General features: G+C 49.3%; 1 protein-coding gene across 1 annotated transcript in view; it reads left to right on the top strand.

Moving 5' to 3' along the window:
- The first annotated feature begins 4,204 nt into the window (after positions 1-4,204).
- Positions 4,205-25,698, top strand: part of XDH (xanthine dehydrogenase) — a 58,629-nt gene continuing 37,135 nt past the window's right edge. Inside the window, exons 1-10 of the mRNA XM_037146783.2 lie at positions 4,205-4,300; positions 10,712-10,769; positions 12,943-13,039; positions 14,252-14,360; positions 17,858-17,984; positions 18,922-18,983; positions 22,065-22,133; positions 22,460-22,546; positions 23,658-23,799; positions 25,196-25,288. Of these exons, the coding sequence (XP_037002678.2) occupies positions 4,253-4,300; positions 10,712-10,769; positions 12,943-13,039; positions 14,252-14,360; positions 17,858-17,984; positions 18,922-18,983; positions 22,065-22,133; positions 22,460-22,546; positions 23,658-23,799; positions 25,196-25,288 (892 nt within the window). The 5' untranslated portion in view covers positions 4,205-4,252. The remainder of the gene's footprint in view (positions 4,301-10,711; positions 10,770-12,942; positions 13,040-14,251; positions 14,361-17,857; positions 17,985-18,921; positions 18,984-22,064; positions 22,134-22,459; positions 22,547-23,657; positions 23,800-25,195; positions 25,289-25,698) is intronic.

Below are 25,698 nucleotides of genomic sequence, written 5' to 3'. Positions count from 1 at the left end.
ATTGTGAAAATAATTTTCCCAAATGGTTATTCATTGGGCCATATTGTCGGCAGAGCACCTGTGAGTTGATCCTCTGAGTGAAGAAATAAAGGCTCTTTGTCCTGAATTATACTAGATTGAAAAGAGAGACCTTCCTTTGCGTCCGAACAGGCCATATTGTCATCACTGAAAAATGACCCTGGAGTGACAGAGTTTACTGAAGGCCAAAGATATTATCAAAAAACATAACAGATGAAGACTGATAAAGTGAGCTTAAATCTGTCTCTGGGCCCTTTCCATCCCTCTGGCTTTTATGGTCTAGGACTAACCCAGGCTAGAGTTCATGTCCTTGTAGTATTGACTCTGTGCCCACTTTTGGATAATCCCACCTTCTTGATTCTAAACGGATCTACATCCTTGATGTGTGTAGAAAATCAAGGGTGATTTCCTCCCTAGTAATAGATTAGTGTGACCTTTATGTTGAGGAATACTATCTGGTTACTTCATATCAATGAAAAAAAGGTTAGTTGGAAAGTTGTTAGTAAGGGGAGTTGAATGGTGTTAGCGATGGAAGAAAATTCCATATTTGGTAAAAGGCAGAGGCTTAGACATGTCTGAAAACTTCACTCGTTCCTCGCATTGTGGGCTCACTTCAACAAGCATTTCTTGGTCCTTCTTAGAGACCTGGCCCTGTGCTAGGCACCAGCAGTATAGTAGTAAACACAATTCTGCCTCGATCTCAGGGGCTTCACGAACCAACAGGTGGCTTTGGGCCAGACTGAGAAGGGCTGCGTGTTGTACTCACAGTCCCTGCTCCACAGTCGGTGAAGGAACATCAGAGAGGTGACTTCTCCGCTGGGGAGTGGGTGACAGATGTGGGAGCTGGCACTCACTCGGTGCGAGACAGTTAGCAAGTCGCCCTTTCTGACCCTCATGTTCTTTGTCTGGGGCGTGAGATAATAAAACTTCCCTGCCCGTCTCACAGGGCTTGTATAAGGATCAAATGAAATCACGCTATTTGCCAAGGAGATGCTGTCATTAAGGCTGGTCAATAATCTGGAAAACATGGGTGCCGGGTAGTGATGCTCTGAGACGCAAAATCTTGCATCCAGAATGGGCATCTCATGTCTTCGACAAGAAAAAAATTAATTTTAAACAAGTTTAAAGAATGGAGTGTTTTAAAATAAAAGTTGATTTTTCTTGTTTTCAAGTAAGGTTTGTTGTAAGTGAAGAAAATGAACAGGGAAGACCCACAAGGCACAGAGATGCACACGTGGGTGCAAACAGAGGGAGTGAGCAGGCCAGAGGGGCTGCTGCAGGGGCTGGGGAGACCCCCCCTTCCCTGGACACCTCTGCAGGAGCCTGGAGACTTGCCAGGCCACCACCCGCCTGAGCAGCAGCCCTGACTGGTCCTTCGGAGAACACTGGAAGCCTTCCCTCAATCATTCTTCTTCCAGGGAATGTGTGGTCCCAAAGAGCTTACTCTTCCAGGAATGATGACTTGGCCTTTAGTAGCATTATTACTTTTCTTATCTCCTGTGATTTCCTGAAAGTGTTGTTCCAAGAAGGTTTGTGTTCAGGAGGCCTCAGGACTTATCTGGCTTTTCCATGGACTTCGGTACCTTGCCTACCAGTGCAGTGCGAATTATAAAGCAAGACATTCTTTTGAAAAATGGGGTAAGTTAATGCAATATAAGGTATCACTGGCCTGTTCCCAGACCATGAAATCCCATTAATTTGGCCCAAATTTGAGAATTCATTCAACATTGGAAGCATATGTAGGAGATTGTCAGCTTTGAAAAAAAAGTGCTTATTTTATACTGTTTTCCTCTAATTTATGGATCTGAAAAAATCAAAGAAAGAAATGGTCACACACACTTAGCTGAAAAAGAAGTAATCATACTAAGTTAAAGCTGTTTTTAGTCAAATTTCAGTATTATAGAAATAGATTCATTATTATGGTTATTACAGAAATAAAATCTGAATGACAGCATCAGCCAGGACTGAACACATATTCTCATTTTTCGGTGCCCCACAGTGATGGAGGAGAACTTTACCTCCAGATAGGAGGAGGCTGACGCCTGCCTGGGTGGGGAGAAGTAAATCATTGCCTACACATCCAGCATGTGCTGAGGGTCACCTATCTGACCCAAGTCTCATTTCATGGTCACCACCGTACATTGTGCCATGAAGGCAGTCACCCTCATTTCACAGATAAGTGTACTGAGATTGAGAGAATGGTTTTTACCAAAGGTCACATGGAAGCGGGGGAACTAACATTCAACCAGTCTACCTAACGACAAACCTGACGTGTTTCCTCAGCCTTCCCCCTTTACCTTGAAAGTTTCTTGGGACTTTGTCTAGAGACTGGCCAGGAAGCAGAGGCCCTGGACAGCTGGGTGGGTCAGTGAACAGAGCTGGGTGGGCCTCTCCGTCACACAGGCATAAGGGTCAGGGAGAAGCCCCCCATTACAAATCACTACCCCAGGCTCGGCCACTCTCCCTCTTCCCACCTTTTTCCTTCTTTCTTTCCGGGCAGGGTCGACGCTTAAGACCAGATACCTGTTTGTCGCTGGGGCTGTCCGGTGCACTGTGGGGTGTTCGGTGGCATCTTGGCCTCTGCCTACTAGATACCTGTAACAACCCTTCCCAGTCCTAACATTAAAACATATCCCCGGGCATCGCCAAATGGCTTCTGGGGGTGGGAACCGTCCCGGCCCCAGTTAAGAATCATTGTTTTGTGGTGACCAACCAATGCGGTTAGCCCTGGATTGAAGAGATTCAGGGCTGCAGCCAGGATGGTCGGGCACACTGGGTTGACTGGTCACCCTACAAGTGAAATTCCACCTCCGGCTAATAAAGACTGTGGTTGGGAGAGCGGCAGTGGGTTGATAATGTGGCCGTCCCTCCATCTCCCATTTCTCTAGGCTGTGGCTGTGCCAAGCCTGTCAGCTTAATGCGCCCTTCTCTCCTCCACTGGCCCCACTCCCTTATGATCAGAGGGGCCGTTGGGGGGACGGTGCGGGCCTTTTTGGGACCGAAGGAGACCAGAGAGGATGCTGGTGTGTGTGTGAACTGGGAAAGGCAGTTGGGGGCCGGACTACAGAGAGGTCAGCCTCGCTGCCTGAGTGGACCTCGGGCATGTATGTATGTTTACTGACGGGTGTCTCATCTGTAGCCGGCGGGCCACAGGTAGCCTGGGATGGCTATGAATGTGGCCCAACACAAAATCGTAAATTTACTTAAGGCCTCATGAGATTTGCTTTTGTGATTACGCATTGCAATATATTTAATGGGTAGCCCAGAGACGCCGGAAGTTTGCCCGCCCCCTGTGAGAAGTTACTGAGTATTGGATGGGGGAGGTTTTCAGCTCAGAGTTAACTTGGCCTGTGCCTACATTGTGTGCACATTTTAATTTATTTGCTATTATGAAATATTTTTATGAGTTACTCTGATGACTTATTAAGGGCATCTTGCTGAGCAATAAAAGAAAAGCCACAAAACGGGTTTGCTTTTAGGATTATTTGTGTTGTGTTGTTTGAGAATGTATTAGCAGTAGTAATACAAATAAATATTTTGGTTCTTTGCAAACTTCCAAAGCACTTCCAAAGTGTGTCATATAATATGTCCCTCAGCCTTTTGCTGTTGGTGTCATTCATATTCCCATTTGGGGGATGCCCACAGCAGAGTTCTGGAGGCGATAAGCAGCTGGCTGAGGACCGATGCCAGGTATTGCATCTGAGTCACTGGGCATCGCCTCTCGTGACCCCCACATTCCTCCAGTTGAGTGAGTCCTGCATGTAAGTGCCGAGTCTGTGTTTCTGTAACTGTAAACGGTGAAGTGACAAGTGTAGACATGGAGGGTGAGAAGCAGCTCTATTGCCCTGACTCTGACGATGGTCCTTAGGGCCCCTTCTCTGTCTTCAGCAAGTGGGAGGGTGAAGCAGTTTCCACCAGGGTGGTGCCTAAGACCCCATGGTCACACATATTCTTGATGATTCTGTTCCTTACAGATATGTATGGAACAGACTCTTTGATAAGCTGTGGAGGATGTGATTTGCAAGAATGATTGCTTAACACTTCCTTGATGATGCAAACCAGAGGCTTTTGCCAGGGACTTCTTATATGCTGAAGCTCTAAGGTAGCTCCCTCTCATTGGCCTGTTTGGTTTCATTTTTTACAGGAGGTGTGTTTTCCTCGTTACAGAGTGGTAATAACTGCCAGTGTCTCTTGGGAGTGAGGTACCGGGAGTGTGGGTACTCCGCCTTTGACAATGACAGCAGACACAGATGAGCTGGTTTTCTTTGTGAATGGCAAAAAGGTAAGCGGGAGCTGACCTTGGCTTTGGCTTCCCTGCTGCCTGGGAAGGACTATGTGTCCTGCAGAACAGGTCATTTTATTCTCTCCCTTTCGAGTTTTCTCCCACTTGTTCTCCTCCTTTCTCTCTCCCCCTTTAGAGATGTGGTCGCCATTGGGGTAACATTAGTGAAAGAAGAGAGAAAGGGCTATGTTCTAGCCCTGAGAAGGGCTAGAATATAGTCACGATACTCAAGGGGCAAAGGAGTGAGGTGGGGTGGAGTGAAGAGAGAGGCATCTGTGAGTTTACCCCACCCTGCTGGCTCTCTGCAGTGGCAAAGATACTGAGGAGCTGAGAAGGGGTGGGGGGGCAGAGTTCTAGGTGAGACCAGAGGTCACCTGCCACACTGCTATTTCTGTATTTAATCAAAAGTGTCCTAAGGCTTGAGGGAATGGGAACGAGTTTTCTTGCTAATATCAGGATATAAGATGTACACAGCCTTTGCTTCTGAAACTTCACGTATGGAAATACAGGGTCCAGCAGAAGTAAGGCCCGCTGGGGTGTGGTTGGTAGGGTAATAATATGGTGTAAGCATTTATAGTTTTGATTTGAACATTTCATGTCTGAAATGGTGGCTCGAGTGTGATATTGTTATGTTACAGAGTTACATGTCATGATTTTATAATAAACCGGGGCATTATCCGTGCCTACCCTGGATTGCAGGTCACTTGTGGGAGGGCGTATACTGACCTCTTGTGGCAGCCACATTAAATTTCACAAGGGACAGGCTCCCCTCCCACCCTTAGTTCTGCATGTAAATGTTGCGGATCCCTCACTTCGATAAAAATTAACCACTTGGATTAACTTCATCGGTGCACAGGGACCTAGGAAGGGGGAGGGGGGGATGGGGAAGAGGGGAACTTAGGACGTGGGAACCAGTCCTTGTGGCACTGGAAGAATGAGGACCTTTGCAAATCTAATGCGGGTGCCGAGAGAGGAGGTGCAAGGCACGTCTGCCCTCACTCCCGTGTTGGGAATGAAAGGGGCGGCGAGAGGGCAGCCACAGTCGTGCATTGTAAATGGTTGTGTAAGTGATGAATGGGCCCGGTGGGCACACCCGCCCCCCCAAAGCAATTTTATTTGTTTTATCATATTGGTGGTTTTGAGACGAGAAACAGAGTGACTTTCAGGGTAATTTTCAAGAACTAAAATGTGCTTTGTAGGACATCTAGTGCTTAAATTGTTAGGGTGTGTTGGAATGACTAGTAAGAAAATTCCGTGAGCCACCAGTGCTCCAAAGACCGTGAATTCTGTTGGAGTGATGACTGTCCCCAGAAGGCACTGGGGAGTGGGGGCCCCATGCTCTTCGAGGCTCAGTGTTTTCTCCTGGTGCCACTTTCTTTTGGAAATGGCATCTGGCACCAAACCAACCTGGTCTGGGACCTAGGCATGTGCCCTGACTGGGAATCGAACCTGTGGCCCTTTGGTTTGCAGGCCGGCACTCAGTCCACTGAACCACACCAACCAGGGCTTCTGTGGAATTTTTGTAAGCAATTTTTACATTGGCTGAGCAGCTGGATTCAGTGACTTTCAAGGCCACGTCTCACTCGTGAGGTTTGACTGTTTCTTCAGCTGCGAGTTTCTGTGTGACAGTACAAGCTCCTCTTCTTCCTAATGAATGGTTTGCTGTGATTCATGGAAGCATTTCTTTCCTTTTTTAATACTCACCTGAAGATATGTCTATTGATTTTAGAGAGAGACAAAGGAGGAAGAGAGAGAGAGAGAAACATTGATCAGTTGCCTCTCATACATACTGCCAATTGGGGGTCAAAACTGCCACTTAGGCATCTGCCCTGAGTGGGAATCGAACCTGCAACCTTTTGGTGTATAGGGGGACCCTCCAACAACTAAGCCACTGAGCCAGAGCTTCACTGGACTATTTCAAGGGAAATCTGGCTGGGCAAAAGCTGTTTTCCCACGTATTTTGTTTTCACCTTAGGAAAGCAATTTAAAAATTTTACATGGTGTCGTTACATCAGACTCTGCCATCTACGTCCATCTGGGATGGACGTCCTGTGTGTGATTCGTAAACATGTTGCCTCCTGAGAAGCTGCTGGGAGGGACCGGCGGTGGGAGGAGGGAGGAGGTAGAAACGGTGCTGTAAAAGTGAGGCCCGGCCAAGGAGTCCAGGACGAATCAGGGCAGCTGTGAGCGTGTTTCCACGTCTGTTCCCAAATGTCCTCGACCTTTTGTTACAGGATGTTACAAAAAGAAGTTACAAAAGAAGGGGTCAGAACTCGGTGACTCACTCTTCTTAAAGCAGGCTTTTTAACATTAATGGTTTTTGCAACACTTGTTCGGTGGTAATGAACTCCTTCGGTTTTATTTATTTATTTATTTAGCCCAGGAAGCTCTTTATTCCTCCTTCGGTTTTAAATGATAGCCTTGCTGGATAGAGTAGCCTTGGCCGTAGGTCCTTACTTTTCATCACTGCGAATATTTTGTGTCAATTACTTCCGGCCTGAAGTGTTTCTGTTGAGAAATGCCCTTGACAGCCTTATGGGAGCTCCCCTGTCGGTAATTAACTGTCTCGGTGACTCATTCTTAAATGTGAGCTTTCTTCTCTCCCTGTTGCAGACTGTTGTCTGGGACTTCTCTAGCTGGGACCCTGGAGACGATGTAAGATACCAACTATCAAATACCCCGGGGGGCTTCTGTGGTGGTGATGGGCCTTGTTGGCTGCTGTTTTCACATCTCCTGATCTGGAGTTGGAGCAGAAGGGAAAGAGCTGCCTAGGTGTTTGTTATTACTGCAGTGACCATCATTGGGAGGGTAGAATTCTTGCTTCTCTGAGCAATTCCTCTCTGTTTAGTGGAGACCGTGGATCTGGAGGAGTCTGGGAGGATTTAGCACGTAGGGTGCGGCTGAAGGTGTCCAACAGTTATCCTCACAAAAAGTCAGTGTCAGTCACTGACTGACTCACTAGTCAACCCTCCCCCGGTCCCTTTCTCTCTCACATCATTTAGCAGGCTTCTCCAAACCCTCCACCTGTGGGGCCTATGGAGGCGGGAGGCGTTTGCCATTCAGGAGTTTGTGCATTAGTTGGGGAAGTCAGTTATGGTGAGGCAAAGTAATATATTCCAAAATGTATTTAATGGAAAACTATCTCCATGAGATACTCTTCCTAGATATCCCTAAACCACTCAGGCCAGTGTTGACACAAAGTTGGTGCGCAATTAGTGTGAATAGAATGAATAGATGAATATTAAAAGCCCCAAGAAATCCTTTGACAAAGAAATTTATTTTTTAAACTTTGTATTTTAAATTTACAAAAAAGTTGCAAGAAGAATACGAAGAATTATTAAGTAGACTTTACCCACCTATTAACATTCTGCCACATTTGCTTTTTATTCTCTCTCTACATACATATGTATGTGTTTATAGGTGCTTACACAGGTATGTAGATATATGTATTCTAAGTACACAAATATTTTTATATGTGTATTTATGTATAGAAATACTAGAAATAGATACAAAGCATGACATTTTATTTCTGAATCATCTGAGGGTAAATTCCAAACATCACACCCCTTTACTCCTTAAACTAAAAATAAGGATATTATGACAGAACCACAGTCTGTTTTTAAGAATCAGGCAGTTTAGCGTTGATATAATACTGTTACTAGTCTATAGATTTCACTCGGCATTATTTCGATTTTCCCAGTAACGTCCTTCAAAACGCACCCAGCCTTGCCCTAGCCCAGGACTGTGTCTTGTGGTTAATTGTCACAACTATTTCGTCTGCTTTAGTCTGGAGCAGCTCCTTAGCTTTCCTGGCCTTTTGTGACATCAATGTTTCCGAAGGGGTCAAGTCAGTTATTTTTTAGAAAGTCCCTCACTTTGGGTTTGTGTCATGCTTTCTTATCATTAGATGCAGAGTCTGCGTTTGGGCAGCAATGCCAGGGAAGTGCCCTCCCCAGGAAGGCATCGTGTCCGTTTTTCCCATTAGTGTGGTGTGCACTTTGGTCATTTGGCGAAAGTGGTGTTTACCACGTTCCTCTTCTTTCCTTTATAATTAATAAATGAGCTATGAGAGGAACTTTGAGACTATGTAAGTATCTTGATTGTCAAAGTTTTGTCCGCTAGTTTTAGAATCCCTTGATGATTCTCAGCTGGGTCAATTATTGGGCAGGCTACAAGATGGCCAACCATGTGTATTGGTTGGCATTCTTCTGCCAAGAAAACTTTTCCTTCCTCCCATTTGTTTGTCTGCTTATTTACTGATTATCAGTTTGAATTCATGGAAGTTTTCATTGTATTTAATGGGTTATAAACCCATTTCGGCCATTATTTGTTCTGGTGATTGAAGTTTCCCAGAACAACCTGCTTAACCCAGCATTTCCTAAGCTCACTTCCCCACGAGGTGCTTTCCCTTTGGGGTGCCCACTGGCACCCTGTTGAACGAGTTCTGAGGAGTGCGCTGGGGCAAACCCTCCAGCCACACTTCTGTGAGAGGGGCACAGCCATTATCCGTAGGAATTCAAGGGAGGTTGGCCACTTGCGGCTGGAGTGATATGGGGGCCTTTTGTTAGGACACGTTGGGGTCTTCTGACAAGTCAAGATGCAGATGAAAGAGGCATGAAGTGGTCAAAGACTTTGGAGTCAGAAGTTATGTATTTTCATAGGAGTATAAAGACCAGCTTGGCAGGGAAAATAGGAGGGGGAAAGGCTGAAAATGAAGATTGGGGACATCGAAATGAGCTTCGAAAGACATTTGTAAGGAACCCAGGTGTTACCTTGAATGCGCGGGAGGTCACTGGAAACACTGAGTTGGGAACGATGTGATGCTTTGAAAGCAGAGCTGGAGGATGCGAGGGAGGACCAACCCGGGAGGAGATGGTCCGGGGGAGAGGCCCTGACTGCTGTCTACAGGAGAGGCGACGAGGATCTTTATTTTGTGCATTTACGATTTCTTCTCCAAGAGAGCACACGTAACTTCCTGGGTAAACTTTGTAACCAGAACTTGGAATAAGCTGGACCTGTGGGGTGTAATCAAAAATGAAAATTCATTTTATCTTCTATGCCTTTAAACTTTATTCAAGAGTCAAATTCTGGAAGTTTTGTTACCTCTTTGATTAATTCTGATCATTAAAAAATCCTTGGTCATTTGTAAGCTGCCTAATACAGTTTCAATTCAGGACAGAAAGGTGAGGGCAGCAAGAAGGTTTTCATTCAATTGGTGCTGGTATAAGATGGCTTGCTATCTATCACTGCCACTGGGAATGTGGAATCACAGCTCTATGACGTGGGGGCGTGCTTTTCTCAGGCCAGCTGCTCTCTCTCAGCCTCCAGTTCTGGGAGGTACACTCCACACAGACCCTGTTGGAGGTCCCATCATCTGTAGTTATTTTTTTAGAATGACTTAAACACCTCCAAGCCAGCTCTTTCTCTGTCTCTCTCTCTCATGCATGGCCTACCCTCAGTCCATGGCCAATGCTTCACGTCTTTTGCTCTCCCGAACTCTGGGTGTGCACCCCAATCCCAACATCAACAGGACAGTTTCTCCTTTGGCTTGTCTGGTCACCCACCTCTTGCTGTGTAGATGTGCCAGGACACCACATTCCCTGTTTGCCTTCCAGGTGGCGCTATGGAAACATCCTCATGAAGTTTGAGGTGCGAGGCAGATACTGCTCTCCTGGCTTTGGGAAGACGTGGGACTCACACTCCAGTGCTCTCTAAAGAAATCCTTATAGATTCTCTCCCCTTTACCATCCCAATCATCCAAACCCTTTACCCTTGATAATGGGTGAGGAGTAGTGAAACGATCTTACATAGATTTCCTGACGATTTGCATTGGAAACTGGCGTTTTGTGTCGTAAACGACCTTCTCCATCTTATTGAAAATTCCACTTGTGGCCCTTTGGTTTGTGATTTCTCCTCCATTTCTGACACGTGTTAAATGTTGACTGTGATAGTGCAATGCGTACGATACTGCACTGTGAGCACAGGTCCACAGACTGGCCCTCTGCCATCTGAGCATGCGCACTCCCGGAGGCAAAGCCAGAGATGTGCATGCTGCCGCTCTCGGCTGCCCCTGGCATTCACAGGTGTGATCCAGCAGCTGGAAACCAGATGACCTATTTGATGTAAAGGGGGCTTTGCTTTGGTCAGACGAGCCCGGCAGGTGCAACTCCCAGGCACCCTGTGGTGGGTCCTGAGCTGAGCGCTAAAGTAGAATCTGAGAATTGGAAACTATCAGCACACACACACACAGAGAATGTGGCTTGTGGTTAATATGTCATTCTTATGGAGCTATCAAGAAACACTGTTCAGTTTTCATAAGATATTTAACACATCCCTATTAACTTGACAACTTCTTCAGCAGGACCATGGCTGAGTACATCTGTGATATATTTTTCTGTTGTTTTTTTATAGGTGGTGGAGAAAAATGCAGATCCAGAAACAACCCTTTTGGCCTACCTGAGAAGAAAGTGTATCCTGACTTTGGGTGGGGGCGCGGGGGTGGGGGCAGTGGGCTCGGGCTCTGACACTTGCATTCTGGTCGCAGCTTTGTCAGTCGGCAGCTGTGTGGCCCCGGGAAGGCATTTGAGTGCTGGGGCTGATATTCTCAGCCATTGAACATGGAGGTTGGTTTTGATATTCCTTAAGCTCCCTTCTAGCCTTGGCTCTACTAAAGCCAGGGGCTGATCCTGGGCCTGTAGAACAAACTGCTCCCGTGGGCGCTCATCAACCCCGGTTAGCTTCGTGGTCATTCCCGCTTAGGAGGAGCTGGGCTTTCCTCATCCTGTCTTTGCCTGATACATCAGTGGGCTTACTGGGAAGGGTTTCTAGCTCTGAGAGGTGGGGAGAGAGTCAGAGGAAGTGGTGTTTGTTGGGAAAGGGGTACTCGAGGTGGGGAACTATGCAGAGGCGCCATCTGTGTGGAAATGGCAACACTGAGAGGCTTGGACGAGGCCACACCTTAGGGAGACTTCGGGTTCTGCTCTTCACTCAGTGCAGGGAGGGCGCCTGTGAGAGGCCTCAAATTGTTTCTGAACTTTACTTTTACTTATTTGTCTTTCAATTACAGTGTACAGTCAAGATTATTTTGTATCGGTTTCAGGTGCACAGCATGTTAATTTGACAATCATACACTTACAAAGTGCTCCCCCTGATATTTCCAGTACCCACCTGGCACCATACATACTTATTCTAATATTATTGATTACATTTCTTAGGCTTAGTATTGAAAGTCTGAAAGCCTCAGAAAGTCCTGGTTGTAGACGTTGGCTGGTTTAAAGATCAACTCACAAACGAAATACAAAACTGAAAATTGGCATATAAATACAAAGTCCCCATGGCTTATTGCTGCCTGAGTTGAGAGCTTGTTTGTGAGGGTTCCAGGCAAGAGAGAACTTCCTGGCTTCCAGAAAGATCCCCTGACTAGAAGAAAATCTTGCTGGACTCTTGCTACCATGGATAGTCATATGTCCCCAGAATCGTCTGAGCTGCTCTAACTGCCTATGTCCTGACTAGTGAAAAGAAAAACTGAGGACATAGAGAGTCCTCCCCAACTGTGTCTGAAAAGAGGTGGCCACATGGTGAAGGGGGAGCCCCACATCTGGGGCACACCAGTGGCTGTGTTAGAGCCAGGGGCTTGCAGGGCTCACGTTACCTCTTGGGCCGTAGTTTGATTTCGTTTCAATCTGTGGGGAAATAGCAGTCCCTGCCCTGTCTGCGAACCAGTTAGTATGAGGAGTTCTCGGGTATAAGTGATTTCCAGGTATAAGATGCTGTATTGTTGTAAGTTACTAATCTCATCTTGAAAATGAGAGAAGTGCCCTGGAGATGATAAGCTCAGCTCCCTCCATCCCCACTGGGTAGCTGGGTGGTTAAAGGCCTGTGGCTCTGAGGGAAAAGTAGCTCAGGTCCCTCAGGGAAAGAGGCCACCACGATTGCAGTTTTCAAGAATAGCCTATTCCTTAGGCACTTTTACAAATGCCAAGTACTGACTATTTCTGCAAATATGTGTAAGACATGACTCCATTAATGGTCCCTAACCTCAAAAATATCTTTGTTTTAGTTTCCCTTCACGTATTCTATGGACTGGAGATTCAAAAGCCCTGGTCCATCCCTAAGGTGGATTCCTGGACTTCATCAGCCCCAAAGGTTCAGGATAAAAATCTGGGACTCAGTAAACCCCAGAGTAGACCCACATCTTACTCTCTGGGCAGATGTGATGACTGCCCCACCTGCTCAGATTTTGAGGTTCCTAATTCACCTGCCTGGGGATATCACAGGGCTGAGGGCCCACAGAACCGTGCCCTACAAGACCCTGACCCCAAGAAAATGAACAGGATTAAGTCCCAGTCAAGTTTAAGTCCTCGAACTCAAGTCCCAGGGGATATAACTTGGTGCTTTCGTGTGGGACTCTGTTGCCTTTTCCCTCAGAGAAGGTGGGAAGGACCCTATTCCCTGCCCCCCTGGGCTCGGTGCAGCCCCTCTGAGGAGGAGGCTGGGTGGGTGTGCAGTCTCCCTGGTGGAGGAGCCCGAGCCTGTGCGTGACAGGGATGGTTCTACACGGTCGGGTCTGCCCTGGGATTTCCCATCAGCCCAGCAAAGACGCGTTTTCTTCAAGTTCATGTTCTTAATCCTTGACCATCCAGTGGGGCTGAGCGGGACCAAGCTGGGCTGTGGAGAAGGGGGCTGTGGAGCTTGCACCGTGATGCTTTCCAAGTACGATCGTCTCCAGAACAAGATCGTGTATCCTTTGCCTGCTGGCCGATTGCCCGTCTGAGGACGGTGATGCAGGGGTCAGCTTGTGAGTGAGTGGGTGTGCGTGTGCACGAATGGCCTTTCTAAAAACCCAGACTGGTTTCATGTCCCAGGCGATCAATCCCTGAACAGGTCTCTGTTGCCCCCAGGACAAAGTCCTGTCTCTTTGCTTTGCACACGAAGCCCTTTGCAAGGTACCCTACCTTTCCTCTCCAGTTTTCTTTCTCTGCACAGGCCCAGCACTCCAGTCATTGTTGGATCTCCCAGGCAGAGACAACTGTGAATAATTACACTCCACACCCACTAATTTCTGGGTCTTTGCATAAGCTGCTTTTCAAATCTTTTTCAATATCCTTCCTTCCAGGACTTCTCTAGATGGCTAATGTGACTAGCTCTTCAGAACTGGGAAAAAATATCACCTCCTCTAGGAAGCCTTTCTTGATCTCCCAGGATTGCTAGGTGCCCTTTTTCTGAGCTAGTCCCATAGTGCCCTGTGCACAGCCCTCCTGAGCACTTACCATTAGATATTGAAATTGCACCTGCACACTGGCTTCTATTTTCCTGAGTTGACTGCAGGCTATTAAAGAGCAGAGGTTTCATCTTATTGATCTTTATTTCTCAGCCCTCAGCAGAGTGACTGGCTTGTGGCTGCCACTCAGTAACTGGTGTTGATTGTACAAGTGAACGAGTGATGGGCAAAGGAACGGATGTGAGCAAGCTCTGAGGGGCTGGGGTCTCATGTTCTCTGAGAAGTGGGAGAAGTAGAGGTGGGTGGAAACAGAAACGAAAGTGGCTGGAGGTGCTGAGACTGAAGAGGCTAAGGAGGGGCTCTACAGGAAGAGGAGCACACCTGGAGCCTGGAACCTGCCAGAAACCCCCCCTTAGCTCTTGCTCCAGGGTCGAGCTGAGTGAGAGGTGTCTGAAAGTGTCCCTGCCCCCTTGCTCCTGCTGGGAGGCCTCGGGTACACTGATGCCTGACCCCACAAGGAGCTGGAGAGGCTCAGGGCCCACCAGATGGAGAGCTACCTCTGTCCCTTTCTCAGAGTCTTGGAGCAGAGGCAAGGACAGCTCTAGAAGAGAAAAGAACTTAATGTAGAGTGAAGAGAAATGACACATAGCGTTGCAAAGTTGAGGCTCTGCACCCCAGTCCGCTCAGATGACCTGAGTAGACAATGGAATGGCCTTAACATGCGGTTGCAGCCATTTTTCTGTCAATGCCTGTCTGGCACCCATCTGCTCCTTGCACCATGTTGCCGTGACGACAGTGGAAGGGATAGGAAGCACCAAGTCCAGGCTGCATCCTGTGCAGGTAAGCAGAGCAAAGGGAGTTCATGACAAGGCTGCGGACTTGCTTTGGGTTGTGGGCCCAAGTGCCACCCTTGGGCAAAGGAAACATGGTGGCCTTCCCCATCTCCTTAGCGGTGAGGAGGTGGAAGGTGGGTGCTGTAAGACAGAAAGAGGAGGAGGTGCTCAAGCTGCAGCTCCCCCCTGTGGTGGGGCGAATGTGTCAGGGGAACCAGGGGCCAATTGTATGTGATGGCTGGACAGTCCAGTTGCACCAGAACTGGAGAGAGGAGGGATGGGGGAACTTCCTCACCTTGAGCTCAGGTATGCTTAGGAAACCCCCTGCCTTCCCAGATTCAAGATTCCAAATGCTCCACACCCCTTGATGAAAAGCCCACCTAACTCCCTGCTCCTTGAGTGGCAATTCCGTTGCAACTCTCACCTGCCCCGGGGCAGATAGTACAAATGTGGGCTGCTAGGCCTCCGTCCTCACTGAATGGAGGTAAGCAAGGCCCGAATAGCAGAATAGAGACGGGCCAGTGTCTGACCGAGGCTTTCTCCAGAAGGTGTCAGGTCACCCGGGAACAGGTCAGCATTGGGAACGTTTTGGGGAAGAGTGGGCAGTAATCTGGGAGCTTTTGTGGGGAAAACCAGGATGCTCTCAGGCAGAGTGGCAGGGAGCCACAGGAGAGCAGAGCACTGTGGGAAGGAAAGACTGTCGTCCCCAGTGCATTTTGTTAGGAGCAGCTGAGGTGAGCGGAGATGTCTCTGGGAGATTACACTCACAGGGGGCATGGAGCTAGGTCCAGGCCTGAGTCCTGCCTTGGCCGTTTGGGGAGACGACTGCTCAGGGCACACCTTCCATGGTCACTGACGTGGACCTGGAGCCAGGGCCTCTGGCTGAGCAAGCCCAATACACCCCTTGCGGGGAGCATCTGGGACCCCTCGGGTGAGGGTCAAGCAGGGTGGGGGTGCTCTTACTTCACTCTACAGCTTTATTTCTTAAGGAGGAAAGGGAAATTGCTCAACTTGTCCAACCTGCCAGAGATGTGGGAAGGTTCACTGGGGCTTGTACTAATTCTCTGAGACAAACAGATGGAAGAATGAGCAATTCAAACACTGGTATCACAGGCATATAATTAGGCTGCAACCCCGCCTTTCCCATGACACAGGTCCTTTTTCCTGACGCTCTTATTTCAGCTCCCAAATACCGCATTTTGTCCGTATAATGTGCAGCCACATTTTTGGCCCATACTTTCAGGAAAAAAATCTTTTAATTTAAAATTTTAATTTATTTATATTTAGGAACAAAACCAATGATCATAGTCCAGGGTATTATTTTATATATGGGTGTCATTATTGCTTTCTAGAGTTATACTTTTAACACATAAGCATAAACAAAAAAATCAAACACATTTATATAAATATGGAATTAGTACTACCCATGTATAATGTGCATCCTTATTTTTCCCTAAAAAATTTGGGCAAAAGTGCACATTACATACAGCAAAATATGGTAAGCTGTAGAGCCACATTCCACTTCTCCTTGTCTGCTTACTTTTTTCTCTTGGTGTCTACGACATGACAATCCCCTCATTCTCCTCCCTGTCCAGGTTTGCACCGTGGGCCAGCTCCTCATCAGCTCAGTCCCTATGGCTGCGGTGCCCCAGGGACCCTGCCTGGGCCCCTGCCTTCCCCATCTTCGCACCCTCCCTGGTTGAATTTAAAATTCAACTGGGAATTAAATACCGTCTACATGCGATTAGTGCTCAACATTAATATCTTCCACTTTGATCTCTCCTCAGAGGTTAGATTCACACTTCCACCTGCCTACTTGGTATTGCTACTGGATGTCTTGGTCTCAAACTTAACAAAACCCTATTCTTTTCTTCCTTCTTTCTTGCCTCATCTTCCTCCCTGTGAGTCAATGGCAAAAGTATCCGATTGCTCAGCACAAACATCTGGGACTCGCCTTTCATTCTCTCGTACACCAGCCCCAGTCTTTCCGGAAGTAGTGTCTGCCTCCAAAGCCTAAAATAAAACCTTCATCTTCTCTCAGTTTCCCTATGACTGCTTGGTCTGAGCCACCATCCCCCCTGGTCTGGACCACTGCAGTGTCCTGGTTCCCTGTTTCTGTTCTTGTCCCCTACCACCCATTCCCACCCAACAGCCAGAGTGGTTCTTTGAAACCACAAGTCAGATCTTACTGCAGAATGGCTTCCTGTCCCACCTAGAGTGAAAGTCCGGACCCCTACCCAGGTCCGTGAGGAGCTGCGTGATCTCCCCCAGGATTTCTCTTGTCCAGGAGGGTCCCACCCACACTGACCTTTCAGTGACCAGCACACCAGGCTTTGCGCTTGCCGTTCCCTCTGTCTGGGAGACACTCTTCTCTGATCCAAACTGTGGCATTAGATTCAACTTAGAGGTCACCTTTTCGGAGCCACTATTTCTGACCCTTTTGCAGAACCATGAGTCACTCTGGGTCCTGTCATCCTCCATGAATTCTCTACATAGCGCTGATCTTTACCTGGACTTTTCTTGCTGTTGGTTTATTTATTTATTTATTTTTGGTCAATATGTTTCCCTACTAGGACATGAGCTTCATGAGGTCAGAGACCTCATCTCTCTTCTTCACTGTCTGTCGCACAGTAAGGTCTCAGTAAATGTTGATAAAATGGATGACTAGAAAGATATGCTAGGCCCTGGAAATATGATACTCTAATAATTATACTTTATGTAAGTACCAGGAGAGGATCCCAAGAGGCAAAATAATAATAATAATAATAATAACAACAACAACAACAACAACAATAATAATAATAGAGTGGACTTGGAGAATCTCCTTGTAATGGAAATCTTGCAGGTTTGAATGAAAATTCCATGATGTTCAATGCATGTAGCAAATTCTATATGAAACATTTTTTAATTCTTATGTCCCCACTGGATGTCAGGGGTTTCCTTCATTTAAGGAGACAGTGGCACTCTAGTTTGGAATAGGATGTATTCAGATGGTTCTGAATAAAGGCTGGTCGAGTTGGGTTGCAGGGCCGTGTAGTTAACAGAATGTGACGTGGCTCTTCCACTCACCGTGTGTGTCTTTGCATAAGTCTCTTAAATCTCTGGACCTGCTTCCTCCTCTGTTCAGTGAAGGGAATGAAGGGTAAGAAGTTGCTTCTGGCTCTAAGAGTCACTATCCTTCGAAGAGACTTTCCTACTAATAACTGACATTGGCGGGATTCCCAGTGTATGCCAGGTATAGTGTTAAGAGTTTTATGTGAATTATCTCTTTGAATCCTCACCACTGCTCTAGAGGTGAGCAGTAGCACGAGGGACCTATGGTGCAGAGAGGCTTGGTAATGTGCCCAAGGTGACAGTTGGTGAGTGGTGGCACTAGAGTTTCACTCTGTACCATGACTGCTACCTTATGCTGCCCATTGACATGGCCTGGCTTCAGCTGAGCCACGTATGGAATCTGAGAGGGGTTCTCCCAACACAGGTGCCCATGCTGTCTGTCCCTTTTAGGAGAGAATTGCCAAAAGCCACGGCTCCCAGTGCGGGTTCTGTACCCCCGGAATTGTCATGAGCATGTACACGCTGCTCCGGAACCAGCCCGAGCCCACCATCGAGGAGATCGAGGATGCTTTCCAAGGTGCGGGCTTCTAGGCACAGCCCAGGAGGCGGTACGGCAGATGGGCCCTCTGGGGGTCAGCGCGGGGCCCAAGTGGCAGTCGGGAATGGGCTAGGAGTCCACCGCACTGTCCTCTGGAGGAAAAACTCAGGGTACCCCAAATGGCGGCTAAGACCTGCTGGAGGGTTGGCTCTCTCTTAGTTTGACAAACACGCAGGTTGGAGACATCTCACCTTAGAGTTCATCTTTTTGAGGTGTCTTTCTGCCCTCTCTCTGCACTAGGACGGGGCGGCAGTGGGTGGCTGGCTCAGGACATCATTTGGAAATCCACAGAGGCTAGTGATACTGCTTCCTTCCTTCTGACTTGGCTTTCCCCCATTCTGCTGGGCGAAGGCCACTTCTGAGGAAGGCAGCGATGACTCTGAGCTGTGGGCAGGGATGGCTTCTCGCTTTCCCTCTGTGTGTGGGCCTAGGAGTCCGGACCAGGTGGCTGTTTCTCGGCACTGGACAGAGAAGGCTCTGCATCTGTTCACCATTTCAGTCCATCGTTTGCTCAGTCGTATTGTACTGAGTCCCAGCATACGTCAGACACTACACAGGAAACAAGGGACACGGGGATGAAAGATACAATCCTCCCTCCAGGGAGTTCAAACTTTAAAGGGGAAGAGAGTTTATGATGCAGTTTGATAACTTCACTCATAAAAGTGCGACGAGGTACCAGGGAAGTACTTAAAGGGGCACCTGCATTAGTCTGGGCATTGTGGGAAGGATTCCTGGAAGAAGTGATAGATGTTTTAAAGTCAGAAGCACAAGGAGGAAGAGGAAGAGGAGGAGGAGGGGCATTCCAGGTAGAGAAAACAGAACGTACGGCAGGCATCTCACTGATGCTGCAGCTAAGCCAGAAACTGCTCCCCTGCCCTGTGGCCTGCGCTGATCCTGCGACTTCTTTCTCCTCCAGGAAACCTGTGCCGCTGCACAGGCTACAGGCCCATCCTCCAGGGCTTCCGTACCTTTGCCAAGGTAAGTGGTGGCCCCAGGACATCAGTGGCCCTGCCCTTAAAGCAGCAACACTGAGGAATCACAGTTGGGAGGAATGCCAAGGGCCTCTGGATTACAGAGAAGAGAGATAAGATGGCCAGGTGGCGGGTCCTTTCCTTGTGGGGACTAGGAGTGGGCAATGGATGCTGCACTTCTTATTTGGAGAGGGATTCTCATCAGTACCACTGGGACTCCACGCCACTCACCCCCCGCCACCCTCAGCCAGTGGAACTGGTTTCTGGAAGAGGCCTGGCGCCCAAGAGCTGACTTCCTTCAGAGTATTTCGGCTGGGCAGCCATCCTCGGAGACTAGCATGCCCAGGACGTGGCAGAGTCACTGAGTGTGGAACGTAGTAACGACCCACCCAGCCCGACTCGGCAGCCATGCTCTCCTGCCTTTCCTGGCTGCCTTCTGCGGTTGACACTCCGCTGGGCTTATGAAACTGCTAATCCGATCTCCAAGTTCGTGAACCCCTGCAGTGTTCATAGAACTCCAAGTGAGGAGCCCCAGCCAAGGTTTGCGGGCATTGTTTATAGAGAAAGACACACCGGCCTCTGCTTTCTTGGCTGAATCCCCTCAGGTTTTTCACCTGACTCCCCAGCTGGGTCATGCTGAGCCTGACTCCAGTCAAAGCGCCCTCTGCCAGGATGATTCAGGGCTGATGGGAGAGCCACAGGCTCTGGTGGCTTTTTGCCAACACAAGGAGTGTTTCATTCAAACAATTCAAAGGGGGTGGAGATGCAAATGGGACTTATAAGGGTGAAAAACACCACCCACTGATGAGGAACTCAGAGGTGTGAATCTAAGGGAAAGTGGTCGAAAGCTCAGGTTCAGAGTCTGCAGACCTAGATCCAAATCCCATTTCACCCCTTAGCTCACTCATGACCTTGGGCAGATTTTCTTCTCTCTAACATGGGGAATTATAATAACACCTACCTTGTGATTGTTGTTGAAAGTACTTCTGGGAAAGTCCTCAGAACGATGCTGGCCATACCTTAAGTATTCAGTAAATGGCAACATGGTGCTCGTACATTTCTTCCGTGACTCAATATTTGATCTTTATAAATTGTTCAGAACCAGAAATTGTTAATCGTGTCCACAAATTTATTTCATAGGAGGCTTCTGAAAGAGAAACAATTTAACCAGCCCCTCTAGTTTCTCAAAAGAGAAGGGCTTTGGAGTGTAGCTGACAATTGTGCTCCTTGCCAGGGTTGGTTCCGGAGTCTACTGGTGGGTGGTGCTTCCCTCACGCCAGCTGCCTGGCAGAGCAGGGCAGAGCTGAGTGCCCTGAGAGGCTGAAATGACCTGCATTGAGTGTCCTCAGAAGCCCGTGCACATTACTCTTTAGAGACCCCAAGCCTTCATTCAGAGCCTTTTACCTCTTGTTTTAAGCACAGTTTTAAACAGACCCGGTTATGCCATTTTCCTTTCCATAGCACATCCTAGAGAAGGGTGAGGAGAGTCTGCCAGAGGGAGGCACACTGGTCACAGCAGGAAATGGCAGTGTCCACCCAGCAGCAAGGAAGGAAATGAGGGGACCGTGAGAAATAAGCCAGTCTTAGCCTACTGAGGAAAGTGGGAACCTTCCAGGAGGAAAAAGCAGTCATACCCAGCCTCGGTAGGCCTCAAGTGCAGACACTGTTCCTTATAGCAGTTTATGTCATGAGCACATCAGTGAATTATCAAGATCAAAGACTTGAGCAAGAATGCGCGGACACTTCCATGACCTGGAAAATGTACTTGTGAAAGACATCCTTCCCACGAGGACGGGGTTAGTGTGGCTGGTGCCCCTCACTTTACTTGGGACCTGGTGAACGCCCCCCCTGCATCGCTCCCCCAAGAAGAAAGATGAGAAGAGGCACTATAGGCCCCTCGCTTGCTTCCTTTCTGTCTAACTAGAAGGGCAAGGGCAAGGCGGTGGCGTGGAGGTCCCAAGCGGGGCAGCCCTGAGCTCTGACAGTCAAGCCGTGTGTGTAGGGGCTCTGCACTCAGAGCAGCATCTGCGGAGGGTTGAGACGAGGAAAGGCTTTTCCACCAGTGCCAACTCTGGCAGTGCCTTCTGGTTCTCAAAGGCCACACCGTTGACGCCATGGACGTCTGAGCACCTTCTTGGGAACAATAGTGGGTTTGGCTTGTCCTTTGGGAGATGTCAGGAAAGAATGGCCTCTCCCGTGATTCAGTGCAGAAGGAACTGGCCGCCCTGGAACTGTGCCTGGCTGTGCCTGGCAGTTTTCCCCACTTTCTCCTCTCGGCACAACTCCCTGATTCTGGAGGGCCTTCTGAGGTCCCGAGTGGAGATTCCTGCTTTTCTGGGGGCACCTCAGTCATGCGAACACACCCCTTTCCCGAGGTCTCCGTTCTGAGAGCATCGAGCTGGACTTTACTCTGTGCTCTGCTATTGGCTCCCGAGAGGTGCTGAGCGAGCCCGCTGGTAGTGGGTCATCATCAGACCGGCAGACGTCCTCCAGAACAGGCCCACAGTGAGGAGTGAAGCGTGCCTCGCGTCCTGGCGAGCAGTGTCTGGGAAGCAGTGGCGAGGCCATCGGGCACACCCGCTGGGCACATCTCCGGACCCAGCACCCAGTCCTTGGGTGTTCTCATCAGGAGGGCCACAAGATTGCAGCCTGCGAGGTGCCCAGGCAAGAACTCCATGGACCCAGAAGAGGGGGCCCTTGGGTGCTAAGCGAACCAGGGGAGTTCCTGTCCCATCACTTCCTGAGGACGCAGCACTGAAGGGGGGACATGGGCATAAAGATATGTTTTGATCAAGTAGGAGGACCTGTCTTTATGGAGAAATGTTCTTATCACTAAGTTTCGCTGCTGCTTTCTGGAGAGATCTTATTTGTTTATTCACAAGTTATTCACAAGCAAGAAAAAGTAGTTAAAGCAGAGTTCTTCCCTCTGTGTAAAGGCGAGTGGGGTGGGACAGGGTACCCACTAATACTGTTTTGGGGGAATAGGCGTCAGAGCTGGATTTCCCTGGACATGAATAATGTAGGTTCCTTCCCTTCTGTGAAAACTCTTTGCACGTACTTTTTGTGTGAATGACGGTCCTCTCTCTAGGATGGTGGGTGCTGTGGAGGAAATGTGGACAACCCAAACTGCTGCATGAACCAGAAGAAAGAGTCCACAGTAAGTGGGGCCTCCTCTCCCTGGAACCCTGGGGGCCGATATCAGCTCAAAGGAGCCAGCCAGCCCGCAGGCTCTCTCCACACTCTTGGCAGTGGTGGCTGGAGGAGGGAACGGTCATGCCCAGACTGAAGAGGCTGGTGACTGTGCACATTAGCCCTGGGTGTCTGGTAGGGCCTCCTGTTCCTGCCGTGCAAGAGCTACCTGCCCGCCGCACCAGCCTGCTGTGGTCTGCACATGAGCGTGTGGACCTAGGGCTGGGCTGGTCCTACGGGGCATTTTAACAGAGGAGATACTGAACCACACATCTGTTCCATTTCCTGGGGCAGGTCACTCTCTCACCATCTTTATTCAACCCAGAGGAGTTCATGCCCTTGGATCCCACCCAGGAGCCCATCTTCCCCCCGGAGCTGCTGGTAGGTGATGTCCCAGGGGAAGGCCCATCCGGGACTCTGTATCATGAGCCTGTGGAGACCCACCTTATTTCATAACCCTGGGAACCTGAGTGCTCCTTGTCCTTTAGGTTTCAGCCTGAACTTGCCTTCCTTTCTCTGACACCCAGGGGTCAGATCCCTCTGTCACAGACTCCCACAGGGACCCACACTTCTCCCCGTCTCCCACGCGTCACTCCAAGGACACCCAGTGGCTCTCTCTGGCACACTGTGTGCAGTCACAGATGCTTCCGACGCATCTGCTGACCTCCTGGCTAAATCTAGTGCATAACCCCCCACCCCCCGGCAACCCACCTCCTCTCTGTAAGAAGTCATCCATTAAACAAGCCAGCAAGCAAACACACAAGCCGAGCTGTGTTCCAAGGGCACAGCCCATGGCCTGCAGCTCTGTTTGAAGGACACCTCTCATACCCACTTTCTTACCTTGATGATTCTGCTGCTTCACTGGAAGGTTTATGGTGAGGAGAGAATCAAGCCACACTCAGAGTTTCTCCAGTGCAGACACCTCCAGGGGTGGCAGGGCACACGAAGACTGCCTTACGAGTTCAACGGGCCAGAGAGAGGGCTTTGCAGCAGGCGCCAGGGTGTTTCTCGGGATTGTGCAAAATCAGTTTGATTTGGGGTTTTCTTTCCCTGCATCAGCCCTCACACATGAGAACCAGCTCCCCATTGCATTCCCTCTGACACCTCTTTCTTTCCTGGTACTCCCCACACCTGTTCACTGCACCTCCTGGAGACGGTAGGGCCAGTTCAGGTCTGTGGCTAGTGACTTTTGGCAGGTCCCATAACGTCCCTGATCCTCGGGTTCCTCCTTTGCCGGTAAAAGATGGGGCTTGCATGCCTCCCTTGCTGAGTCTCCAAGGACTCGGTGAGATCGTGTGTGTGAGAGCTGCAACCTAGTTCCGGGCTCAGTACAAGGTAGTTCCCCCCGCTTCTCCCCGACATGTATTTTCATTCTGAACTCAGTAATAAATCAGTAGGAGAGTTGGTGCCATTGTGGCGTGAAAGCAAGGGCAGTAGTGGGCATGGCAGTGGGGACAAGGAGACGACTCAGTACGGAAATGTCATTGTCCAGAGGCTGAAGGATACTCCCCTGAAGCAGCTGCGCTTCGAAGGCGAACGTGTGACCTGGATCCAGGCCTCGACCCTGAAGGAGCTGCTGGACCTCAAAGCACAGCACCCTGAGGCCAAGCTGGTGGTGGGGAACACGGAGATCGGTAAGGGGGACCCTGGGGCTGCCCGGGGGCAGAGACCCACTGAGGAAGCCTGGGCACTTGAACTTCTGCAAAAGTCCGGCTTTGGAGTCAGACAGCCTGGTTCAACCCCAGGCTGGCTACGTGTCCCTCGAAAAATGACCTCTCTCCCCCTGCTCTCATTTTCCCGTTCTGTGTGTGGGTGGATAATACCTCCCTCGAGACTTATTCTGAGGATTAACCGAGATCCTTGATGACTGTGGTCCGTGAACATGTGCCAAATGTCAGCTTGGTGCTAGGGGCTCTGGGGGTGCCTGGAGGTCCGAAGTCAGCTGGACACAGCTGTCTTCCTCACGCATCTCCTCGTCTGAGGCAGGAGGGGGCACTGTGAGTAAAATGTCCAGGCCAGGGCCCGGTAGATGACCACTTGTTCCATACACAAATCCCTCCCTCCACCCTTTTCTGGGCCTGCTGTGGCAAGACAAAGGGGAGGAAATGTCCGAGTGTGACTGTGTTGCCTATGACATGGCCACCTGCCCTGTTGGTGCCACCGCCTGGGACATGAGGCCCACAATATGCCCACTGGTCAGGGAGACTTGAATTGTGCAGATTCAAATTAGAGATAATTTTTTAAGATCACTCCATCTGCTCCTCCCCTTCCTCCCCTGGATACCCGCCCAGCAGGGTAGCCGCCCACCCAGAGCCGGGGCAGGGGGTCGGGGAGGCTGGCTGTAGAGAGAGACCTATCCGTCTGCGTTCTCTGTCCCGGGAGCTGGCTTTTCAGCTGGGTCTGGCTCTACAAAACCTGGCCCACCCTTCACAATTCCTGAACAGCATGTGTGGGAATGTGGGGTGATGGGCGGTCATTTCTCCTTTAACCTTTTCTCTCTATGGCCCAGGGGGCGGGGCTGGGAGAGATGCTGTGTTACTGCGTTTGAGGAATGGGGGCAGGTCTGTCCACAGACGTTTCTACCTTGATTAGCAGATTTAAAGTTTTTTCCTCTCAATTTCCCTTTGTGCCCGAACATTAGACTTTTGTATTATTATTACTGTTATACCCTGACTCCTAGAATAGCTTAAGTACTGAAATTACACAGCTATTGGGCAAGAAACTTAGTCTCCCCGTGCTTCAATTTCTTCCTCCATAAACAGTGAAAATCACATTATCTCCCAGGACTGTTGTGAGGAGTAAATGCACACGTAGTCCTTAGGAGGGTTCCTGACATATCTTAATTTCCTGTGTTTTCTAATATTTATTTTTATTTGTCTCATTGCCATTTATCCCTCCTGGACCCTCTTCCTCTTCCGCCAAGCCCCCTTCCCCCCACAATAGCCACACTCGTCCACATCCATGAGTTCTTTCTAATACTGTTATTAAACACACACGGGCCTCTAACTTCAGGCTCCCATTTCTCTCGAGGCGTTGAGGTGAAGTTTAAGAACAGGCTGTTTCCTCTGATCATCTGCCCAGCCTGGATCCCCGAGCTGAATTTAGTGGAGCGTGGACCAGAGGGTAAGGGGAGGCTCATCTGAGCCCCCAGAGGGGCTGGGATGCTGGGGATGGTCCCACAGGGGTTGGTGGGTTCCAGGACACCCTCCCCTTTGGCTCTGCCTGTCAGCTGCTTGTCCCGGAGCCACCCTGCACAGGCGAAGGGCCACCCGTCACTGCCTTCTTCCCTGTAGTGTCCATGGTAGGGTGCCAGCGGGCAAGAGCTATGAGTTTTAATAGTCATCCTTAGTCCTGGCTGCACATTGGAATTGCTTACGGTGATGGGTCAGGTGGCAGGAGAGTGCCTGGGTGCTTTTTGAAAAAAATGCCAGGACTTTACCCTCAGAGATCTGATTTTGTTGATTTGAGAACCACTGTGTTACAGGAGAGAGCACTCTGGTTGCAGGACAAGAGGCCTGGGGTTCAGTCCTGGA

The sequence above is a fragment of the Artibeus jamaicensis genome, unplaced genomic scaffold (genome assembly GCF_021234435.1).
Source record: "Artibeus jamaicensis isolate MK-2021 breed Jamaican fruit bat unplaced genomic scaffold, CSHL_Jam_final contig_465, whole genome shotgun sequence".
Lineage (NCBI taxonomy): Eukaryota > Metazoa > Chordata > Mammalia > Chiroptera > Phyllostomidae > Artibeus > Artibeus jamaicensis.
The sequence above is the reverse complement of the archived record's forward strand: the minus strand, read 5'-3'. Positions and strand labels throughout refer to the sequence as shown.